We start from the raw sequence: 21,718 nt of genomic DNA, 5'->3' as shown, positions 1-21,718 counted from the left end.
TTTACATCTGTTACACATGTCATCTATTGTATGTTTGTGTGATTCATGCTCCACTTCATGTTGTTTTTTAATGGGTATTAAAATAGAACCAAAAGTCTTGAATTTCCTCTTACTCTCAAGCATTTCTTTTTCCATTCTCATTTCCATTACTTCATGCAAGCGGAGGATGGGCAGTTCAAGGGAGAGGGAGAGGTCAGACAGGTGTCAGTTTTTTTATTTTATCATTCTGTCAGCCCCCCCCCTCTCCAAATGAATGCGAGTGTGCTTTTCTATGATGATGATATTTCTACGGTGATTCTTCCTTCTTTGTTTTTTCTGTTCACTGCTCACTCATGCAGTCTGTCATACCTCAAGCACACATTGATTTGTGTCAGGACTACAGCATAAAGCCATCTGACATTTTCCTCTGTGTGTGTGTGTGTGCGTGCAGCTGAATAGATGTTTACCAGCATGTGAGGGTGGGAGAGAGATGGGGAGGGAGGGAGGAGGGAGGGAGGGTGATGATGCCGAGGGAAGAAACGGGAGCGAGGACAGTGTGCAGTGAGGTGAGAGAGAGGGAGAACGGTGGAGAGAAAAAAAAGAAAAGGCAGCAGGAAAGGGAGAGACCTGGAGGACGCGCCAACTGCCTATAGATGCTGGAGCCTTCGACAGCGGAGCGTGGGGCTCAGCGGACACAGGAAGATGGTCTCAGTAAGGGGGGAACTGACGGTTGCCTATAATTTAATGTTCAGTATCTTGGACTCCTTCTCCATGGGTAATGCTACGGCCAGGAACTCCAAAGCAAAGCTTGCTTTTCCCTCTTTACTCCGCTCTCTTTATTCTCTGGCTTAATGGCTTTCCAGGACTCTGTCCTTCCCTCCTAACTCACACTTTCCTCCTGCAAACACACACTCACTTTCATGCGTGCACGGCCAAGGTCTAGTGAGCGCTGGGTTAGCCCTTGGGGCTGGCCCCGTTCTTTTGCCGCACCAGTCAAGCCGAACGCTGGCCGCGGCAGTGATGCAGATAGATCGCGCTGCCTGCCCCCATTCTCCTCCTCACACGCCAGCCGCGACAGGGCAAGCAGGGGGAGAGCAGGGAAAGAGATAGAGAGGCGGGAGTTGAGGGCGAGATGAGAACTATTTTTTGAGAGTCTGCGTTCTTTTCTTTTTTTTTTTTTTTCATTTGCCTTTTTCTTTTCTTCACCCATTTATCTGAAAATGGACTACAAACTCCACTGGTAACCCTCCTTTTATGTCTTTTTTTCTTCTCTCTCTGGCTTTACAGGAGTGGCACCTACAAAGAAGAGCCCAAAACTGGTAAGTGGATGTTTTCATGTAATTTTCTCCTTTCTACTCCACTCCTCATCTTTCTGGAAGATTATTCTGCTCACTTTAGCCGTCTCGCATCTCCCCCCCCCCCATTGTGGTGTAACTTGTGCTGATGTTGATGGTCTGTTTGTAGACATGGGATGCTGTGCTGTGCGGGGGTGGATCCCTGTAGTTTTACATGAGCCCCGTCCGCCTCCCCCTCTGGCGGGGGATGGGACGAGAGGCTTTGATGCTCGGCGTGAGCTGGGTTTCTAACACGCTGATGATCGCATCACGCTGATGCTAAGTTTGCAGTATGAGAGCTGAATGTGTGATCACAGCAGAGACTGTTTCGTCCTGCAGCGCCTGTACTGAGGGACCCTGTCCACTGTGTTTGACTGAACGTATATTTGTCATACTTGTTTTGCAGGATGATTTTGAGATGGCTCCACCATACAGAGATTACACTAGGAGGGTATGTGATGTTATTTAGATGGGATGAAAGTTTTTGGGAATGAGCTGCTGTGCTTTTGGTGCTGGGTATTTGATGGTGGTGGTACTCTTATAGAAGGTGAAGGATAAACTCATGTGCATGATGTTTTATTACAGTTCAGTTGTATGATCTGTTATTGCTAACTGACTTAAAAATAAAGCTGTGATGCATCAAAGCAGCGAGTTTGACTTGTTGGTGGAAAAGCCGGACCAAGCTGAGTCTGAGAAAGCAACACGGATTTGTTTTCATTTCCTCACCTCCTCTCTCCTCCCCATCTTCTGTCTACTTAATAAGTTATTGAGGCAGGAGAAGCCAAAGTATTAGACCAGTCCTGGAGCACAGATGGAGAACACCCTCAATGTGGAAGGTCAAATCTAATGGATCTATCAAGACACTGAGATTTGTTTTCATTTGGAAGGGAAGTCCGATTGGGACTGCATGCATTTGTCTGAGAAGAAAAAATGCTGCCCTACCAGCTAATGGCGGCGCCATTTTAGTTGACTGAAGAAAAGTAAACAAAAATAAATCATTTCTTAGTCAGTGAGAAGCATCGGCCCTGAGGTCTGACTGTGGCACAGAACAAGAGCTGCATTTCTGTTTATTATGACTCAATTTTTAGTCCATTCTAGAAGCCGTTGAGGTTCCACCACAGGCGGCTCACACTTAATATTTCCAACAGCATCAAGCTTCTTTTATATCTAACAAGCATGATGAATATAAACATGAATTGCAGAGGTGTTGGAGGCTGATTCCGTGAGTAATGAGTCTGAATTTATTGAAGACATAGCTGCACTTTGAAGGCCAAACACTTTGATATTTCAGAACAGACGAGCCACTCGCCTCCACCCCTTCCCGGTGTATTTTGGTCCACCACATCCAAAGTAATATGTGATCATGTGATGTGAAGAGTCTTAACTGCTGTCATTTTCTCTCACTGTCTTAAAATATCTTCCACTATCTCGTGCTTTCTTTTTGAGGATGCGACTGTAACGAAAAACACCGTGACAAGGACTGTATGTGCTTTACTCTGCTCAAACACCTGAAATCCCTGAGCAGGTGCTTAAGTGCCCATGTTATTGCGGGGCTCATGGCAATTTATGAGGGCTTTCACATTTTTGCCAGCACTACTAAAGTCTCCCCCCTCCTTTTCAAACCTCACAAGTTCTTTATTCACTGTGAATGTCTTTTCATATGCAGCAGGGAATGCAGTTCTTTGTTAATACATTCCACTCTATTAAATAAAAGGAATAGGCAATGTACCCTTGTAAATTGAACTCCATAGTGTTTTCTCCTAAAGCCGAATGACTTAATCATTGGAAACCATTGAGGTCTTTCTTCCGCTCTTTCTTTGTAAGCTAAAATAAAATAAGGGCTTGATTATTCTTTGTGTTGATGAAGGTGGCAACATTGCCGTGATAAGCATTCTCTTAAGATCTACTTTCTTTTACCTAGAGGAAAAGCAATCATTAGTTTTTTTCCCTTTGTATTCATGACTTAGTGTTTTCTCCTGTCCTCTCCGCTGCTGAGGATGCAGTAACCTTTGTAATGTTTTTGTCTCTCTGTCCATCATCTGACAATTAAACTCTGATACTCTTTCCAACCTCATCTTAAAAAGTCAAATGGTATTGATCTACTTCTTCAACAGCAGTTGTCAAGGAAGGACAGTCAGAACAGCTCCCAGCATAGCGTTTCCAGCCATCGGAGCGTCCACACAGACTCGCCCGTGCATCCGTCCCTGGCACCCCCTCTCAGTGAGAGCACCGCTCCCCCGCCCCCCTCGCAGCCATTGCCGGGCCTTCCATCCCAGGACTCCCAAGCAGAGGGAACCATCCAGAGAAAACCAGACCCCTTTAAGATCTGGGCCCAGTCCAGGAGCATGTATGAAAGTAGGCGTAAGTATATGAATTTTTGGTGGCGGTTGGATGAAGGCTGCATGGGGTGTTGGCTTAGTGGAGACCCTATGGTGTAGTTTCAGTGGGGGCTGTACATGGAGGCACTTTTGGGAAAGTGACCCTGCCTGTAAGTAACTTGTTTATGTCTTCAAACTAAAGTAACAATGTTCTGAGCCATTTTAATCTCATGTTAGGTTTCTGTTAGAAGATATGGTCTCTGTTTGGGGCTCAGGTGATAAAAGTGGACTGGCACTTGCCAGGAACACCAACCAAGTGGAAACCTCTGTCAATATAATGCTAACACATTTTCAAGGCTGCACAATTGGTCTTTTTCAGATCTGGTCTATTTTTATACTGTTGAATCACCTCTCTTTAACAGGTTAATCAGACACTGGATGTTGTAATGTACCATGAAGATAAAATGCAAACTTGGCAACTGTTCTACTAACAAGCATTGTAGAGCTAATTATGAAAATACTCATGTAGAGGTGGAAACAACAGTCTAATATTAAACTAGAGCCAGCACAAGTAACCTGGCTTAACACGCAGTTTGGCTTCAGTCTGTGTGCTAAGCTCAGTATTGTATGTTAGCTTTAGCATCACATGTAGAATACAGACGTGAGATTAATCTTCTCATCTAACTCTACTAACCCTTAAAAGCTGCTATTAAACATTTCTCGAAGCTACACAGTTATCTTAGATTTTATGTCGTAGATTTCATGTCTGACCAGCTTAATGAATTATTAAGATGGTGTAAAAGATGCCGAATTTGAAAAGCTTCTAGTCAGACTATTTACTTGTGATAAATAACATATTTCTCTTAATATTGCTGCCAACAGCAAGATCCACAAAAGTAAATGAGTATTATGTCTAGGTGACTAGGTTTTATTGACTTCATAGGTACTTGGCACAACCCAACGTTCACCTAATTCAAACAACGACTGATGGATGGCTGCTCAACAGAGTGACAAACCCTGGGTGTGCATTGCAGGGACATTGAAAATAATAGTTTTCAGAGTGCAGGTCGTGCCTGAAAGGATCTGTGCGAAGCAGAAGTCTCCCACATGTTTTTGGTCCCATGCTTTAAAAGCTAATGATGCCACTTCTGTCCACTTCTCCAAACAGACACCAGCAACACACTAGTTTAGACTTCCCTGAAGAGACACGTGGGGTATAATTAGCAGCAATAGTGGAGTGGATGTCAGTGAATTGCCCACCCCCTTCCTCCCCTTCTCCCTGCGAGTGGATAGCTCCAATTAATGAGAATAACTGTCGCATCCTCTGTCAAGTTTAAAATGAGAGAAAAAGAGAGTTGGACTCAAACAGTATTCTGCAAGTATTCATAAATTCCAAATATTGTAATCAGTTTCCCTTGCAACATTGTCTAGGACCTTTTTTTAATTATTATTTAGAGGCCCATGAAGAAGAGAGCAGTGTTTGTTCTAAAAGGGAAATAAAAAACATGCATGCACCGCACTGAGCTCTCGTCCAAAAATCCTTCACTCGGCTCCCCAAAGGAGTCGGCAGAGCACATTCTCTGTCCAACCCTCACTGTAATGACGAGCTGTGCTAAGATCAAGGTCTTTCAGCACACCATGGGGTGAATGATTTCCATTTGCAGAAATAATACTGAGGACAGAAATATTCTGAGTTATTGCTGGAATTGAACCTGTTCCCAGACTAATTTCCTCTCTGTTTGAACCATCCACATTCTTCACTTTCAGTAGTCACTTGTAGCTCTGCGTGTGTTTTTTAAAAAATATTGATCCACTCATCACCCTGTATGATCATTTATGGATCTATGTATCGGGCAGGGTGTGCAGGTGACTCCTGTGAGTGACTCTTCCTCGTTCCGTTCCTCCATAGGAACATTGTGATAGATTGGAAGAGATGGCTGTGCTCTGCAGGGACTTTAACTGTTGACTGAAGGAGCAGATTGGAAACAGGCTTCTTCTGCCGTCTGCCACACTGCAGCCTCTTTGTGGCTTCAGCAGTCTTGGCACTTCCGCCTGGGCCGAAGAGAGAGGAAATCTGCCTGAGAGTTTGCTCAGAGGTGCATGTATGTCAGCGAGTACAGCACAGCTGTGACCGTACGAATCCATGTGCACGCATCAACTTTTTGTCCGTGTTGTGGGAAGTACTAGAATAACTGAAGTGACGCCCAGTTCCAGACACCGTTCCTATTTGTCTTATCCTGGCCTCAATTCAGTTTCTAAAACGAGCCGCTGTGGTTCCTGTTTCTTTAAGTCAAACCAGCTCTGTGCAAAATCAGAAAAATGCATTTGAAATCATGCATTCAGATTCCATCACAATACCGGAGCTTTTCCTCAGAAGGGAGAACTGTTAGAAATGTATTCAAAACTTTATTTTATCCTTTTTTTTTAGCACTGAAGATTTAAACAAAAAAGGGTAAATCCTAATGGATGCAGTTTCAATAGCAAAGAAGCTCATGTACACAGCAATACTTGGATGTCCCATCTTTGAACTACCAACCTACGAGCTGTCAGCTGCCGCAGTGCAATGCCTCTTTAATGCAATGCTTCGCACATTTCTAGTAACTAGCTGACACACAAACTGGGTTCTGTCTGTTGGGGGTCAGAGTGTAGCAGCCATGGGACCATGCATTAGGGCCTCTGTCAGCTGAGAAAAGCGCCACAGCATAGGCGGGAGTGGAAATGAATGAACTGCACGTCGTATTTAAAGAAATCATACGGTCCATTTTAACTTGTCCACCAAGTGCGAATGTCACAGTAAATATTGAAAAAAATAAATGAAAACTACAACAAAAGGCTTACTATTTCAGGCATCAGAGAAGAGCTTTTAGCCAGATTGTTTCTAATTATGTTGAAGCCTGTTTGACCTTTTTACACTTTGTGCTTTGACTCCAAACCCAAAAATAGAGCCATTGTTATGTTGCTGATTGATCGCTCGTTTGTTCTTTCTCTGTGCTGCTTAATACTGTACTTTGATGACGAAGCTCAGAACAGTTTAAGAGTATGTTTATTTAGATTTTGACATGAGAAAGCTGATTGTTTTACTCCCTGAGAACGGTAGATGGATCTGTTATTCTCACTGTGTTGTCTGCAGGAAACTTGACTTAAAGAATATAGCAAAATACCTACCAGCTGGGGTTGTTCCTGCACTGGTGCAGGCACAGGGAATTTCCCCCAGGATGGCTGTTGTTATGCAGAATTGTTGATGGTGGTTTGTTGATTACGCAGTTCCAGACTTCCAGGAGCAAGACATTTTCCTGTGGAGGAAGGACACGGGGTTTGGCTTCAGGATCCTTGGAGGAAACGAGCCTGGAGAACCTGTGAGTCTCTCAAACTTTCTTCACAGCTGAAACTTCTCCAGTTTGTTTTTCAGTTTACCAGATTTTTCACAATATATTTGGCTGAAATCTGTCAACTAGAATTGACAAGATCCAGTAACTTGAGTGATGACAGGGGGGCTATATTTGCAGCACTTGTGAGAGCCTTTATACAGTTTTTGTGCTCATCTTTCCCCCTTTGTGTAGTTCTGACTTTGTGTTTTGGACAGTTTCATAGTTTCTCTTTGATCTAACTAAGAGCATGTCATACAAACACACCATCTTTTTCTTTTTGTCTTCGTTAAAGAGACAGAGTTACTGTGTGTTGGTGCTCGCTGGTCTGCACTGCCCCCCCCCCCTCACTTGAAGAAAAGGATGATTTGCTTCAGATCGTGGTTGCTAACTGCTATCCAAGCTGCACAGCAGAGAGATGTTTAAAGATGTTGCCGTGAAGCTTGCTGTGATGTCTACTTGCGGAAGTTTCAGCCCGCTGCTTTGCATGCGTTTCAGATCTACATCGGCCACATAGTGAAGTACGGCGCTGCAGATGAGGATGGACGCCTGCGATCCGGCGATGAGCTGATATGTGTGGATGGCACAGCTGTGGTGGGCAAGTCTCACCAACTGGTGGTGCAACTGATGCAGCAGGCTGCTAAACAAGGTCACGTGAACCTCACTGTGCGACGCAAAACCAACTACGCAGGTAAGAAGCAAGCTGGTAAAGACTTTGCTGGGTGTTCTGTCAGATGTACTTCCCTTTAACTCATTTCTTCAGTTGTCTGTGATTGTATGATGTCTGTACAGCCTCAGATGCTACAGTACAGCAGTCTTCAACTGCTGAAATACATTGTAGATCACCAAGACATCCATTTATAGCCATGTTTATATTAGCCACAGTTCCAAAAGGAGTCCAGGGGCTACAGGCAAGCATTGCCCGCTCCTTCCTCTTTATCAGTCTGGCTGTGGAAGCGGTCAGCCGCTACCTTAAGCAAACACCTACGCCCCCTCACTGCCTTCCCACCGCTCATCTCATCTCAGCTCCGCTCTGCTCTGCTCCTCAGCAGGCGATAAAGAAAGGCCCATAAACATGATGGAGAGGGTGGTCAACCTTCTGCCCAGTGATGGCAGCCTGACGTTAATGCATTGCTGTTCCCCATGTGCCTCAGAGCGTAGAGTGTGAGGCGCCCTTGTTGCACAGCTGTACAGGAAATGAATTGGGGAATGAAATGTCCAGATAGAGCAGACAGGCCGTGTCTTCAGTTCATCTTTTGTTCATAATAGATCACAGAGGAGATTGTTGTAGAGGCCTGTCTTCCTAAGCTGTGTAACAGGCACAAAATAAACTAGGTGTAAAAGGAGGTAAAATGTTAGTTTTTTTTATTCTCAGATTGTACAGATGATACAACATTTGGTCGTCTTTTTGTTTGATTTTTTTTTATGAGTCATCATTTCAACATCATTGTCTCTTATACACCAGCGACTGGCCTAATTTTTATCCGCTCGTCTTAATTTCCCCTTTGATATTTTGGTGTTCCCTTATTCATTCGTTCTCTCCGTTAGCAGATTTGCACTCTGTATTTCTTCTGTAAATCTTGCTCATTTGTTGCTTCCATTTCCTTTTTAACCCTCCAATTTATATCGGCTACTTTCTCAGTTTATCCTATTTTGCCATTTCTAGTTAAAGCAGAGGGAGATGTGCCTCCATCACCAGCCTCCTCACACCACAGCAGCACGCAGGCGCCCAGCCTGACCGAGGACATCGGGAAACGCACCCTGCAGGGCAGCCAGAATTCCCTCAACACCGTCAGCTCCGGTAGTGGCTCCACCTCCGGCATTGGCAGCGGCGGCGGAGGAGGGCCCGGGATGGGGGTTAGTGGGAATGCTGTGGTCACCGCTGCAGCTCCCACCACGTCCTCTCAGCCCCCCAACTCCACCTCAATCGCCACCTCCTCTACTTTGCAGCCGTATGACGTAGAGATTCGCCGTGGCGAGAACGAAGGATTCGGTTTTGTCATTGTCTCGTCAGTGTCACGGCCTGAAGCGGGCACCACTTTCGGTAAGAGAAGCTTCAGTCTTTTTGATGGAGTGCTTTTAAGTTCTAAAATATCTTCAGGTACATTGCTCTTGATGGCACATGTAATTATTATCAGTTCTACTCAGCAAAACCTGAAACACACACACCGACTTTTTCCTCATTTCTGGGTTCTTTAATCTTTTTTCTTCTTTGTGGGATTTCTTTGTGTCATATATAAAAAACCACTGAGCACTAAATAGCCTGACATCTAGCACAGATTTTGGCTATTTACAGTCCTGCCTGTTCAATATCAACAGCCTTCAAAGAAGTACTTCTTCTTTCTCATATTCACTCTAGCTTGTCAAACCAAGAAAGTGAAACCCTTTCTTCCCCTGCAGCTGCTGCTACGCTTCCACAAGGCTTTCATAATTGATCACAAGCGAAGTGGGCCTTACGTAAGGCGTTTGTTTTATTCAGCTCAACTTAAATGGCTTCAGTCGAGTCAGTTGGCACTAAAAGCCTAATGACAACTTAATGAGAATGCAGTGCTGCGGTGCTGGATAAATGACAGAAATAATCAGTGTGAATGATATTTTTTTAAACACACAGCATCACAGAGATTCACACAAAATCACTTTGTCTGTTTTCAGTTCATTTTGCATTACTTAGCTGTTATTACACATTATGATATTGGACGTTCCCACCATACAGTTGGAACTGTTTTAGAAGTCAAATTGTCTCTGTAAATTTTCAGAATGAATTTTCCACAGATCAGCAGTGTGTTTTCTATGCAGTCTTTGCCCCACTGCTTCTGTCTGTCCTACTATGACATTGCACTGTTCTCTGTGCTCTTGGCTCAGTTAGGTTGGATTGACTAAAAAGGTCTGAAATCGCTCAGAGTCACAGGGTGGCTCCTTTTCATGGGCCACAAACAGAGGAAAGCACAAGCTGGCAGTGTGAAATCCACTTTAAATATTTATTTCTCTTTCACTCTGCACTTCACAGCCTAAAGTGGCTAAAATCAGTTAAACAGGGGGATTTGGGGTTAGCAGACGGCGCACAAGTTGAATGAATGATAATGAAAAGTAGAGGATGGAGAGATTGACTGTGCACATCTGCAGACAGAGGTACAGAGGGTTAGAAGGTCAGAGGTCAGCTCTGATGACAGTGAAGGTATCTGAGATGTAGCGATGCAAAGTTGTTACTCCGCTCACTTTTTGAGCCAAGATTTGATACCTTGATATTATGGTGGTGCTGGAGCAGCTTTAAGCAAATGGAGGGGATGCAGGAATACACTTGAATATGGAGGAAAAAGGGATTCACAGGAAAAATACTGATAACTGCAGTATGGTGGACTCTGATTTCTTTGCAGAGAACATTTGAATTCTGCCTCTCTTTGCTGACGCTTGCATATATCCTGCCATATCTTGATCCACTCTTCTTCTCTCAGTGACTTTGGCTTGGCTGGCTGTTGGCTGCTGGTGAATTAACCCTGTTGATCCTCTTTTCTGCTCCTTTTCCCATCTTTCCTCTGTCTTTCCAACCACAATCCCTCACAACCCAAAACACGCACTCGCACACACTGAATCGTGCATCCCAACATGTCATTGGTGACCAAAGCTGGAAATGCATGTGTGGCCATGCCTCACAAAATAGGGCGCATTATTGAGGGGAGCCCAGCGGACCGCTGTGGGAAGTTGAAGGTCGGCGACCGCATCCTGGCTGTTAATGGATGCTCCATCACCAATAAGTCCCACTCTGACATCGTCAACCTCATCAAGGAGGCCGGGAACACCGTCACTCTACGCATCATTCCTGGAGATGGTGAGTAGAGAATGGCAGCTGAAACACTTTCCAACTTAATTGTCTTCATTATCAGTGGTTTTATTTGTATAAAACTCCCCTTTCTTGTATTAAACTGCTTTTGAAGGTATAGTTTAGTTTGTGAGTTGTTGGGTTGCGTAAGGTACTTAACCTGTTTGTGTATTACTTGCACATAGTGAATAGTAGATGGTTGTCAGCACTTAGTTAGTCTGGAAAAGCAGGCAGTTATACCACCCTGAAAGCCAAAGTCATGGTGTGAACAGGGTCTGTATGACTTTTAGTGTGGGATGTATTTCACAGCAGATGCCAAATAGCCCTGACCAACAGGGCATTACTCCTTTAAGGTCCTTGCAAAGAATTCATGCAAAGACCCATTAAGACGAACCAAATAACCGTGCAGAATTGGCTTTGCTTTCTGGCACATTGATGGAGGTCAAACAGCAGCACGGTGAGCTGCCTGAGTTATACTTCCTAATCTGCGTAGTTCAAATGTATGGCTCTAGAGTTGTATTAAAAACTTTCCTTCCCTTGTTTTCAAAGTGAGTGGAACACCCCCGCAGTGTTGAAAGAACTGCTTCTATGGGAATATTTGGGAACTTTCCCAGTCGTTCCATTTCTGCCTTCAGCACGCCTGCGCTGAAGAACACGCCGTCAGTGTGCGTGTGTGTGTGTGTGTGAAAGGGAGAGACGCGGAGTGCAGAACTTCTCTGTGTATGCGGGCTTGTCTTATCTGTCAGTGGTTTTAAGGAAGCTTTGTACGCATCACATGTGGAACTGTGCTGCTGAGAGCGCTCGTGTTTTTGTGCTGACAGATCACTCCGGCGTGCTTCACAAATGCGGATTTTAATTGAGTGTTTTTGTGTGAGGAAGGCGATGCTCCCTGTCAACCTGCGTAACGGGCAGAAGTTCCACCACTCTTTGCTCTCCAGCTTGTTTCTCCTGGATGAGTTTTTTTGTTGTTGTTGTTTTTCTGTTCATCCAGAGCGTGAGTGAGCCTAATCGCTCTTGCAACAAGACGCACAGAGCGAGGCGGATGGATGTGCTTTATAGGAACGTCCGGGGTTGTGTTCAGGGGTCAAACCGTCTGACACAAAGACAGAGAGTGATACTGAAAGATTCTACCTCATCTTTCTCCAAGTATGTTTCTATGCGACTGTTCTCTCGGCTTCTATTCACAAGTGGTTGTGAATCAGACGTGTCTAAAGTGTTTGATGTGAATAAATACCGCAGCACAAGCTTCTTCAAGCTGAAGTCACGCCCGCTCACCTTTCCTCTGTGTGGGCGCACAGATGGAGTTTTGCAGTGAGTGGTGCTTCAAACTTCTGCGGTGACAATGGAAATTGGCATGAGAGTCTTCCTGCTCTTGCACTCTAAAGCATGTAAAGTGGCTAATGCCTTCATCAAAGCTGCAGTCTCTACAGCGTGTAGCCGAGGCGCAGGCTATCCACGCCTCATTATCTCCCATGGTGTAAGAAAGGAGACAGACATGAGGTGAAATCCCGTCTTTTTCTATTTATTTTTTATCACAGATTGTATATTAGATATTGCTCGGCGCAGACCTCATCTTTCTTGTTTTCATTCAACCTGGTTCCATCTTCTTTTTTCTTTTTTTCTCCTTTTGAGATTGTCATTTTGATTGTTCCTCTTCTCCTCCCTTAGCCTGTCCTCTCGGGTCTGGAGGGCATATTGCCAGGGTCAGAGACAAATTATAGATGTAACTCGGGGCTTTCTCTGTGCGCGTTTATAAGCAAGGGGAGATAAAAGAGAGAGTGGGGTGAAGGCTGAATGGAAAAAGTGACTGATTGACAGAGGAGGGATAAATGAAGAGAGGCAGCAGAACTGAGGAAGCTGGTTATGCAGATGAGCATGTGGAGGGGTGCTACGAGTCTTTATGGGATAACTGTGTGTGCTGAAGACAAAGCTGAGACATTCAGGCATAAATGGAAGGTTATTTCGCCCACACTCCAACTTGATTTGTGGTCCTTATACCTTAACGGATAACTGAAGGATTAAGCCTAAAGGTTCCATTGGGAGCAATGGAGGTGAAGGATATGAATAGGTAAGAGGGGACCTGACCGGGAGAGACATGGCAAGTATCTGACTTGTGGATAGACGAGCTGTTATTTAATTACTGGGTGCACGGCAGCCAAGAACAATCATGTTGTTAAGGTGAAGAAAGGTTTCTTAATGACTGACTGTTTGAGGATGTCCAGAGGCTGGTGGAAGGGCCAGAATGGGTCCCTGGGGGTCAGCGAATCTTTGCAGCTGCATCTGCTCAATCATTACCAGAGTACAAAGTGTGGAAGGAGAAAATGTTTCCTGTGTGAAAAATAGATTTAATTCCATCACACAGCCGAACACCTGAGAGACCTCTATCATGCAAATTAGAATTAATTCAGTTGTATTCCTGTATGCAGAACGCAGAAATAGGCTCACGAACAGTCTGAAAGATAGAATATGTCTTTAAAAGAAGTTTTTATGTCGTTCTTTTTCAGCCAGTTTGATCGAACACCTTTTTTTTCTTTTTTTTATTATTTCTTTTTTTTTTACATTCAAGTGTTTTTTGCTGAATTTGTTTTTTTCTTTTGTCCCACCCTCCTCAGAGTCATCAAATGCATCTTTGTTGACAAATGCAGAGAAGATTGCCACTATAACCACCACTCACACGCCTCAGCAACAGGCTGCACCTGAGGCCAGGTGAGCGGGAAACTGAATGCACAGATCATACGGACTATAGTGAAAAGTCTTTAGAATGTAGAGGGGTTTGTGTTGGTTATTGAATACGTTCAATGTCAGGCTCATGTTTTTGTCTTTTGTTTCAGAACCAACACCAAACCAAAACAAGAATCTTTTGATTTTAAAGCCCCACAAGCTCCGCCTCCCCAGCCACCAACTCAGCAAGCTTCACCTCAGGTAATGAAGGGCACTCCGTCCACCTGTCCATCCATCCATCCATTTCCTTTCATGTCGCCATCCAACACTCCAGCACTCAGTACTGTTTCTACACATATCCCATTGTCTTTTTAAACCTCCCTCTCAGCTGTTTGATGGTCCAAACACCCGTTCCTTCCCTGTCCCTCCATGCATCTACCAATCCACCTACCCAGCCTTCCAAGGACACACAATGTGTATTTTTATTTATTTATTTATCTCTTTACAACCACCTGCTGGTGTTATCTGAGGCAGTGCACTAAGGAAAGCCTGTTTGCTTTCACAGTAGCCCCTCAGTCCATAGTGCTCACCACTGAATTAATCTGTTGTTGTGGAGATGGCTCTGCCAGATAGCATTGATTCCTCAGCAGAGGAGATTAGGAGAGCGTGAAGACAGGAGCTGCAGAGAATGTGTGTGTGTCCTTGTGGAGCCTAGTCCGTCTCTTTCTATCATCTGGAGACCAAGGCATCAATAATTCAGCATCCTTACACCTGAGCATATGCACACACACATACACACACGAGGAGAGAGTCTGGCACAAGTAGTAAATGGGTGTGACTTTCCTTGAGGTGGCATTTGTCCTATACCCCTGAAACAGGATACCACTTCAGAGAGTGCGCACACACACACACACACACACACACACACACACACACACACACACACACACACACGCACGCATATGAAAACTGAATTACAAAAATGACCTTGATGCTAACAGGCATTTGTCTGTCCCTTACCCTCCTCATGCCCGTGTGTGTCTGCCTCTATCAGGATGCTGAGTTCTATTCAGTGGACTTGGAGCGAGATAACAAAGGCTTTGGCTTCAGCCTGCGAGGAGGCAGAGAGTACAACATGGACCTGTACGTGCTGAGGCTGGCTGAGGACGGAGCAGCTGTGCGCAATGGAAAGATGAGGGTATGGACACAAAATGGCAAAAGCACCATTTCATTATCGCATATCATCGAACATTTAAAGGCACGGAAGCTGGCATGGAATTTGTTGTCTCTGGGACTAGATTTATTCCGCTGATAAGACCTAAGAGGGGCCTCTTTTACTCGGCCTGTAAATACAATCGTCCTCTACAAGTCCTTTTTTGAGTAATGCCTCGTGTTGGCGCCCATACATAGAAACCCCTATGAATTTATGAGAGGAAGCCGGATTTGCAAATGTAATGTTGAGTTGTGGTGTGGAACACGTAGGACACGGCCTTTTTAGGGTGTGAGCCACACAGTTAAAGACAGAAAATGAGGATAACCCAGCTTCAGCTGTACTGAGCCTCTCGCATGTCTCACAGCTATATAAAAGGGCGATAACCGATCATGGGGGTGTCTCTTTAGTGTTGTACCAAAATATGAGTAATTGACATTCATGTCGTCTTGTGTATCCTGAAAATCAGATCTCAGTCTCAAAGAGACTTCAATTGTTCAAAAAAGTTTGTTTTCAGATATGCATCAGTGATGAATCCTATTCTATTTTCATCGGAATGTCTCCTAAATGAATAACACACCATAAAATAACAAAATAACATGTCAGCCTGTAGTTATTGGAAACACAGCAGGAGGCCACGATGGGCAGATCCCTCTGTGTTCATCCTCTCAGCTTTTGCTCCCATAGCTTCTAAAGAGTTCTAAAGAAACCTTGGGTAAAGAAGAAAATCATTCTTGTTAGAGATGACATGTTTTTGGGTTGTTTTTTTATGATATTGCACTCTTTAGGAGCATAAGACAACTTATGTTAGTTAGACACTGAAAACAACCTATTTCCTCACTTTCAAGTACCGTCTTAAACTGCTCTGACAAGCTCATTACTGCCTCACCGACCAACGTCATCAGAATAATATTATCTATCATTAAAAGTGCCCATGCATAATCTAGTCCCAATTATTATGAGTTCTGCTTCCATGAGCATTGACACAGTCACCTACTGGCTCAGTCGCATCATGATTCACTGCATGAGTGCGATGTCAAACCATGCAAACACTGTAGAGTCATGGAGCAAAGCCCCTGAAAGAGTTGACACTCTCTAATTAATGCACATTTCAATAAGAGCTTGTAAGCTGGAATTCATACATGCAACAGAAGCTGTTATTAAACTGAAATATTTAACCTTTTAATATGATTAGTCGCACAAAGTCGGTAGGCCTTCCCCCAGAGTTCTGTGATTAAATATACAATTTACGGGGATTATTGGGAGACTTGCAGGGAACCCGTTGGTAGATACAGTGTGAATGTTGGATTCCTGCTTATTTTTCTGTGCTTTAGTTAAGGAGTTCATGGACGTGGGTGAGCATTCATTACCACTTTTGTACATGCATATACGAATGCAGCAGTTTGTGTCTGTGCACCTTGTTAGCAGAGTTATTAATAGCAGCTGCTCTGCGAGGCATAAAGAAGTGTCAGGGAGATTCACATTCTGCCAGAGAAGTATTCCCTTGGTGCAGACAGCACTGACGGATAACCTGAGGAGTGGTTTCAAAGAATCCAAAAGTGTTTCTTCTGGTTCCTGTTTCCCCCCCCACATCTTTCTCCCTCTCATCTTTCTCTCCCAGCATCCCAGTTACCGCTTTGTGATTTGTTCTCTCTGTAAACTGTTGATATAGAAAACAATCTACTTCAGTGCAGTTTATCACTCAGTAGATCTGATATGTAACTTTTCGTCTACCTGTCCACCCTTCCCTTCTCCTCTTCTGTCATTGTGTCCCTTTGAACTTCCGTGCCTCTTGTCTTTCCTCTGGTGTGTTTTTTTTTTCACCCACTGTCGTTTGTTTTGCTCTGCTGTCTCCTCTCCTTTTCCCCTCTGATTTCCATCTTCTCCCTTCTATCTTCACCTGTCACACCTGTCTAACTTGTAACTTTCTGCCTCCCACCTTGTGCTTCCTTTCTCTCTTCCTTCCCATCCTGATCCTCCTCCTTACCCCAGGTCGGAGATGAAATCTTGGAGATCAACGGCGAGAGCACCAAGGGCATGAAGCATGCACGAGCCATCGAGCTCATCAAGAATGGAGGCAGACGTGTCCATCTGGTGCTCAAGAGGGGTGACGGCTCTGTGCCTGAATATGGTGGGTCAATCTACGAAAACATTCCCTTCTCACCCATCTTCACACCCTGAGCCAGGGGCGCCCAGTGGACGGTGGTGGGTTGAAGGGGAAAGAACTAAATCTCACTCCCAGGACCCCTGATCTATTCCTGGCATAAATGGACCAGGAAGGGGAAAAGGGGGCGTTGCTTGGCTTTGAGGTCTCTTTATGGTGGTGGTCACTCCTGGGCTTTGGTGGCTCCTGTGGGTGCTGTCGCCCCCTCTGCTGTTACCCGCGCTGTTTCCTTGTCATCCCACTGTCACTTTTCACCTTCTGACCACTGAGCAGAAGCACTGCGCTGGGACTTAACAGAATGGTGGTGGGTCTAATTTCAGTGCAACATTAAAGAAGAAACTGTTTACAGGATTAAAATGACCAGAGCAGTAAGAAGTGTAACTGATGACTCCACTTCCTCATTTAACACCAACTCAGCATTAAGACAAAGTGAAAACTTGATCCATTGCATCCCTGTGATTAAAGATGGGGCCTCTCACAGCTTTTGCTATGATGTGACACAAACATATTTATAATATTTATTGAAGGTGAATGTAAGCTACTGAACTCTTAAAGGTTTTAAGTGAGAACTGTATTGGGAAGGAAAGCGATTATCAAGAGAAAGGTCTCACTATGCTTTGTTAGACATTATTCATTAATCCATGGATTGAGGGTTTTTTTTTTTTTTTTTTTTTTTTTACCCACTGTTAATGTCATTGAAAAGCTGTGAAGATAGGAACTCCACACTTCCCCCATTCAAAAAGAAAGTGAGTCGTGCTACTTATATAAACATTTTGTACAGTGATGAAATGAATAGAGGCATTTTTACAAGTATTTTTTTTCAGTGTACAGAGCCATGAATCAAAGCCACATATTAATGGATAAAAAGTCTATTGCTGCATGAACTTGTCAAAAATGTTCATTTGAAGTTTTCGCCCCTTCTGTTGTCTATCTTCCATAATATTTATGGAACATTTTTTTTTTATCATTGTATTAACGAGTATTGATTGATAGTCATGAGCCACAAATGTTTCTTTTTCTTATTGTTGCTTTTTTTCCCCCCCGAGTGGAGATATATTTGCCTGTATTGAGAATCGGTGTAACTTTTTATTTCCACTAAGTCTGTCTGAACCTGCACCAATATGACATCATGTGAACTTGTATATTTTGGAATCATTGTTTGTACGTTTTAGTTGGCGCAGCCTTTTTTTTTTACAGTCATGCCGGTGTTTTCTTTTGATTTCTGTCAGCAATGTAAAACTGCTCCGTTTTGCTGTTGTGAGCGTACCAGCCTCACTGTCTTTGGGTTTTTTGTTTTCTGCTGCTTCTGTGTTCACTTGTCCAGGTGTGTGTCTGTGTGTGCGTGTGTGTGTGTGTGTGTGTGTGTGCGCACGCTTGTTTCCAGGACTTTTCTCTGTAACTGATGGTTTCCACTGAAGGGTTTGGGTGACTTCCTGGACTGTCTGTTCACTCTGAATGACTCAATGATCAAATAAACACTTTTTTTCATTTAAGAATCAACGCAGACAATAATTCGCCCTTTTTCTATTCCTTCAAGCTGGTTCCAAGCAATCTAAACTACTGTGCTCTTCTCTTTTTTTCTGTTTGTGTGTATGCTCCCTTCTCTCTGTATTGCGCTGGGCACTTGTCTTCCTTCAGGGATGGCCGCTCCCCATCTCACTACATGTATGAGAAATGACAAGATGGGGGAGGTCTCTGTCCTCCAAAATCAGACCACGGTTTGTAACTGTCTTCTGTCGTCTGGCTGCCTGTCCTTCTCTGTCTCTCAGTCTTTCTTCATCCTGGTGTGTGCGGTGTGGCCTCACCTCACTCATGCCTGTGCTCTACTCCATGCATACAAATCCATTCACCCAAATGCTTTGCCGGTGTCACCGCTGCCGTAGCTCTTCTCCTGGATACTGGGTTGGTTAAAAGTCCCAAGATGAAAAGCAGAGTCGGTTTGTTGCTCAGTTTAGAAATGCTCACTAGAATAGAATAGAATTGTTACTGCTAGTCTTTAGTTTGTGGCCTTAAGGCGTACAGGTCTTAATCGTGTCATAAAGCATCGTGATGGCTTCTAGAAAGAAAAAAATCATTAAGTTGTGAATTTGAGCAGATGCACGACTTAAGAATGTTTATTTTTCACAAGTTGTCACTGCAGCGCATTAACAGCATCATCTTAAGCATTTGATTAGCTTTAAAGATTTACAAGTATCTGAGGCATCGCGTCAGCATGAAAAAGCATGGCTAATCAATTCAATGAAGCAGCGTCATTATTATGCAGCACATTAGTACTGACTGTAACCAGCCTCCAGTCCAACCACCTGAAGAGCCAAGTCCCATTCTGCTTCAGAGAGATGACTCCAGGTTCACCAGGGAACAGGTTTGTTTTGGGTAACAAGTCTCAATGCAATGGCTGCTTCACAACTTTGTCACTGCCTTTTACTCTGTGAGCTACAATGTTGCCATTGGATGCTGCTGTGCCATCTAACATTTGATTAACATCAGACTGGCTTCCATTGGAAACGTTCTCAGCTTCATGTCTGAGTGAGTCAGCATGATTAATGTAAAAGCCGACTGAAGCTTTTAGAGTCTAGATGCATGTTTGATCCCTCTACCCTCGTCTGTATGTCCCTCTATGTTGCAGACGGCAGCCCCAACAACAGCAGCGCTGTCGACTCAGCCGCAGGGGTACAAAACTCTGCGGAAGTGAGCACCCTGCCCCCAACCAGTGCGCCATCCGAGTCCAGCTACCCACCAGAACCCAAACAATCATCCCGGAGCAAGACGGAGCCAAGCCGTCGCACCCATGGCACTGGCAAGCACCACCGTTCCAACCACCGCCACAACTCCCCCAACAAAACCAGCACAGGAAGACACAAGGGGAAGAAGTCCAAGGGGAAGAGTGCGCCCAAGCAAGTAAAGAAGAAGGATGACAAGAAAAGTGATGGCCATCGCCACCACAGCCGCCACCGTTCGCCTAATAAGGGAAACAGCCGGTCGCGCAGTGCAGAAAACACCTTGGATAGCCGCAACAGGGGGCGCAACCGTGAGCGCTCTCCTGAAAGGTACCGCCGTCACCGCTCTCCTCATCGCTCTCCTCGCCGCTCTCCTCACCGTCAGAGGTCCCCCTACCGCTCTCGGCATCACTCTCCCACAAGACGCCGTCCCCACTCCTCAGACCCCTACCGGTATGCCTCTCCTGAGAGACCGATCCGCAGCAATGAGAAGCCCAATGGAAATGAGGCCGTATTGAAGTCTCCTGAACCCAGCCTCCCTTTTGAGGACAGCATCCTGCGAGAGTCGCCAGCCCTGGACCGCCTGAACAGGGAAGCCACACTTCCACTACTGCGAAGTAAGGATCGCCTGTATGGGGAGGATAGCCTGCTGATGAGGGCCTCCTCCATGGAGAGGGCTTATAAGGGGGACAGCCTACTGAGGGACATGGCAACCCGGGGCCGGAGAGATGCCAACCTGCCCAGAGTCCGCACTCCAGACTCTGATTCAGCCTACCAGAGGTACAGCTCGCTGCTGAGGGGGCGTTCACCCGAGATGATGGAGAGGGAGGGGCGTTATGCCAGCCGCGGTAGCACCCCTGAACCTCAGTATCGCGCCCGTAGCCTGGGCCGAGACATCTCCCCGATTAGAAGCTTCAGGAGGGACGACTCGGAGGATGAAGAAGATGATGACATGTTCGTAGCGTCTAAAGTGAGAGAATACTACAGCACGCTCAAGACCAACACCATTCAGTCATCCAAGCCCGTGCTCCCCGAGCCTAAGAAGACCTACAAGGACAATCCCAAAGACCTGAGCATCTGATTGGTCAGCTGTCTGCCAATCATCAGAAACATCCACACAGCACCTCAAGTCCTCACTCCCATCACCACTCGGTTCTACAGGAATGCACCAACTTGTGTACATGTACTCACACATTTAACACGGAAACACACTCACACAGAATATGTAACAATGTTGAATTACTAACAAGACAGTGATTCCAAAATGACTCTAAAATGAAAAAAAAAATTCCTTTTTTTTAACTGTATTTTTTTTTGTCTTTGTTTTTCTTTAAGCATTCTGCATTTACAGACTTTTCCAGAAAACATAAAACCAGAAAAAACAATGATGTGCCTAACAGTTCCATTAAAAAGCAGCGTTTTTTTGGTTTGTTTTTGTTTCTTTTTTTCTTTTTTTCTACATGTGGCCGGCATTTTGTGCCCCCACAGTCAGACGATGAAATGTATGGATTATCCACGAGGATACCGTGGAAGTACTGCGCGCCTGGACCACCGCTGCCGGTGCTCCCAACGATGCTGTGCATGTCTTAAACGGATTCAGTGTTCTTTCTCTCTCTCTCTCTTCCACTTTTGTTCTCACTCTCTCTATCTCTCTCCTCCCAGTGCCACTGTTTTTTAGACATTTGACCAGACTATAGCACAAACCTGCATTTGTTTGTATATTTTTGACAGTTTGCAGTATGTGTACATTCAGAGGTGATCATTTTAAATGAATGAAGGGGGAAATTAAGTTGAACTATGACGATGATGTTAAAATAAAATAATATATTCGACAAACGAAGTCGTGTGAGCTTGTTGTTCTGTGGCTGCGCCATGACAAGGCAGTTCCTGTGGGGTGGCTGGATAAAACACGGACCCCCTCACTCCGTGCAGAGCTCTCATCATTTGTGTAAACACAAGACCGGGTAGCGTCGTTATTGAAGTCCTCCCAAAAGTGCACGAAAAATAAAGCCTTTGTAGAGATGCAAAGCTTAAAAACTTTCATCCTTTCACGGAATCAAAGCCTGGATAGGACAGCCATAAAAATTTGATTCACTCCTCCTCACTGCTTACTTTGATCTCTGCTTTTTCTGTGCTGTCTTTCACCCATCGCC

The 21,718-nt window shown here is 44.7% G+C and overlaps 1 protein-coding gene across 8 annotated transcripts in view; it reads left to right on the top strand.

Annotated features, from left to right (window-relative positions):
- magi1b (membrane associated guanylate kinase, WW and PDZ domain containing 1b) overlaps positions 1-21,405 on the top strand; it is a 108,944-nt gene extending 87,539 nt beyond the window's left edge. For 2 of the 8 annotated variants that reach the window (XM_072382669.1, XM_072382666.1), the window contains exons 13-24: positions 1,267-1,298; positions 1,720-1,764; positions 3,428-3,674; positions 6,896-6,987; positions 7,495-7,687; positions 8,663-9,040; positions 10,619-10,822; positions 13,426-13,519; positions 13,645-13,735; positions 14,529-14,672; positions 16,677-16,815; positions 19,475-21,405. In XM_072382669.1, coding sequence (XP_072238770.1) covers positions 1,267-1,298; positions 1,720-1,764; positions 3,428-3,674; positions 6,896-6,987; positions 7,495-7,687; positions 8,663-9,040; positions 10,619-10,822; positions 13,426-13,519; positions 13,645-13,735; positions 14,529-14,672; positions 16,677-16,815; positions 19,475-20,646 — 2,831 coding nt within the window. In that variant the 3' untranslated portion in view covers positions 20,647-21,405. Of the gene's footprint in view, positions 1-1,266; positions 1,299-1,719; positions 1,765-3,427; positions 3,675-6,895; positions 6,988-7,494; positions 7,688-8,662; positions 9,041-10,618; positions 10,823-13,425; positions 13,520-13,644; positions 13,736-14,528; positions 14,673-16,676; positions 16,816-18,486; positions 18,567-19,474 lie in introns of all 8 variants that reach the window. The other 6 variants (XM_072382673.1, XM_072382667.1, XM_072382668.1 and 3 more) reach the window with 6 other exon arrangements.
- The last annotated feature ends 313 nt before the right edge of the window (positions 21,406-21,718 follow it).

Source organism: Leuresthes tenuis, unplaced genomic scaffold, assembly GCF_036924035.1.
Source record: "Leuresthes tenuis unplaced genomic scaffold, fLeuTen1.0.hap1 SCAF_3, whole genome shotgun sequence".
NCBI classification, from domain to species: Eukaryota; Metazoa; Chordata; class Actinopteri; order Atheriniformes; family Atherinopsidae; genus Leuresthes; species Leuresthes tenuis.
Note: the sequence above shows the minus strand (reverse complement) of the source record. Positions and strands in the feature narration are given on the sequence as shown.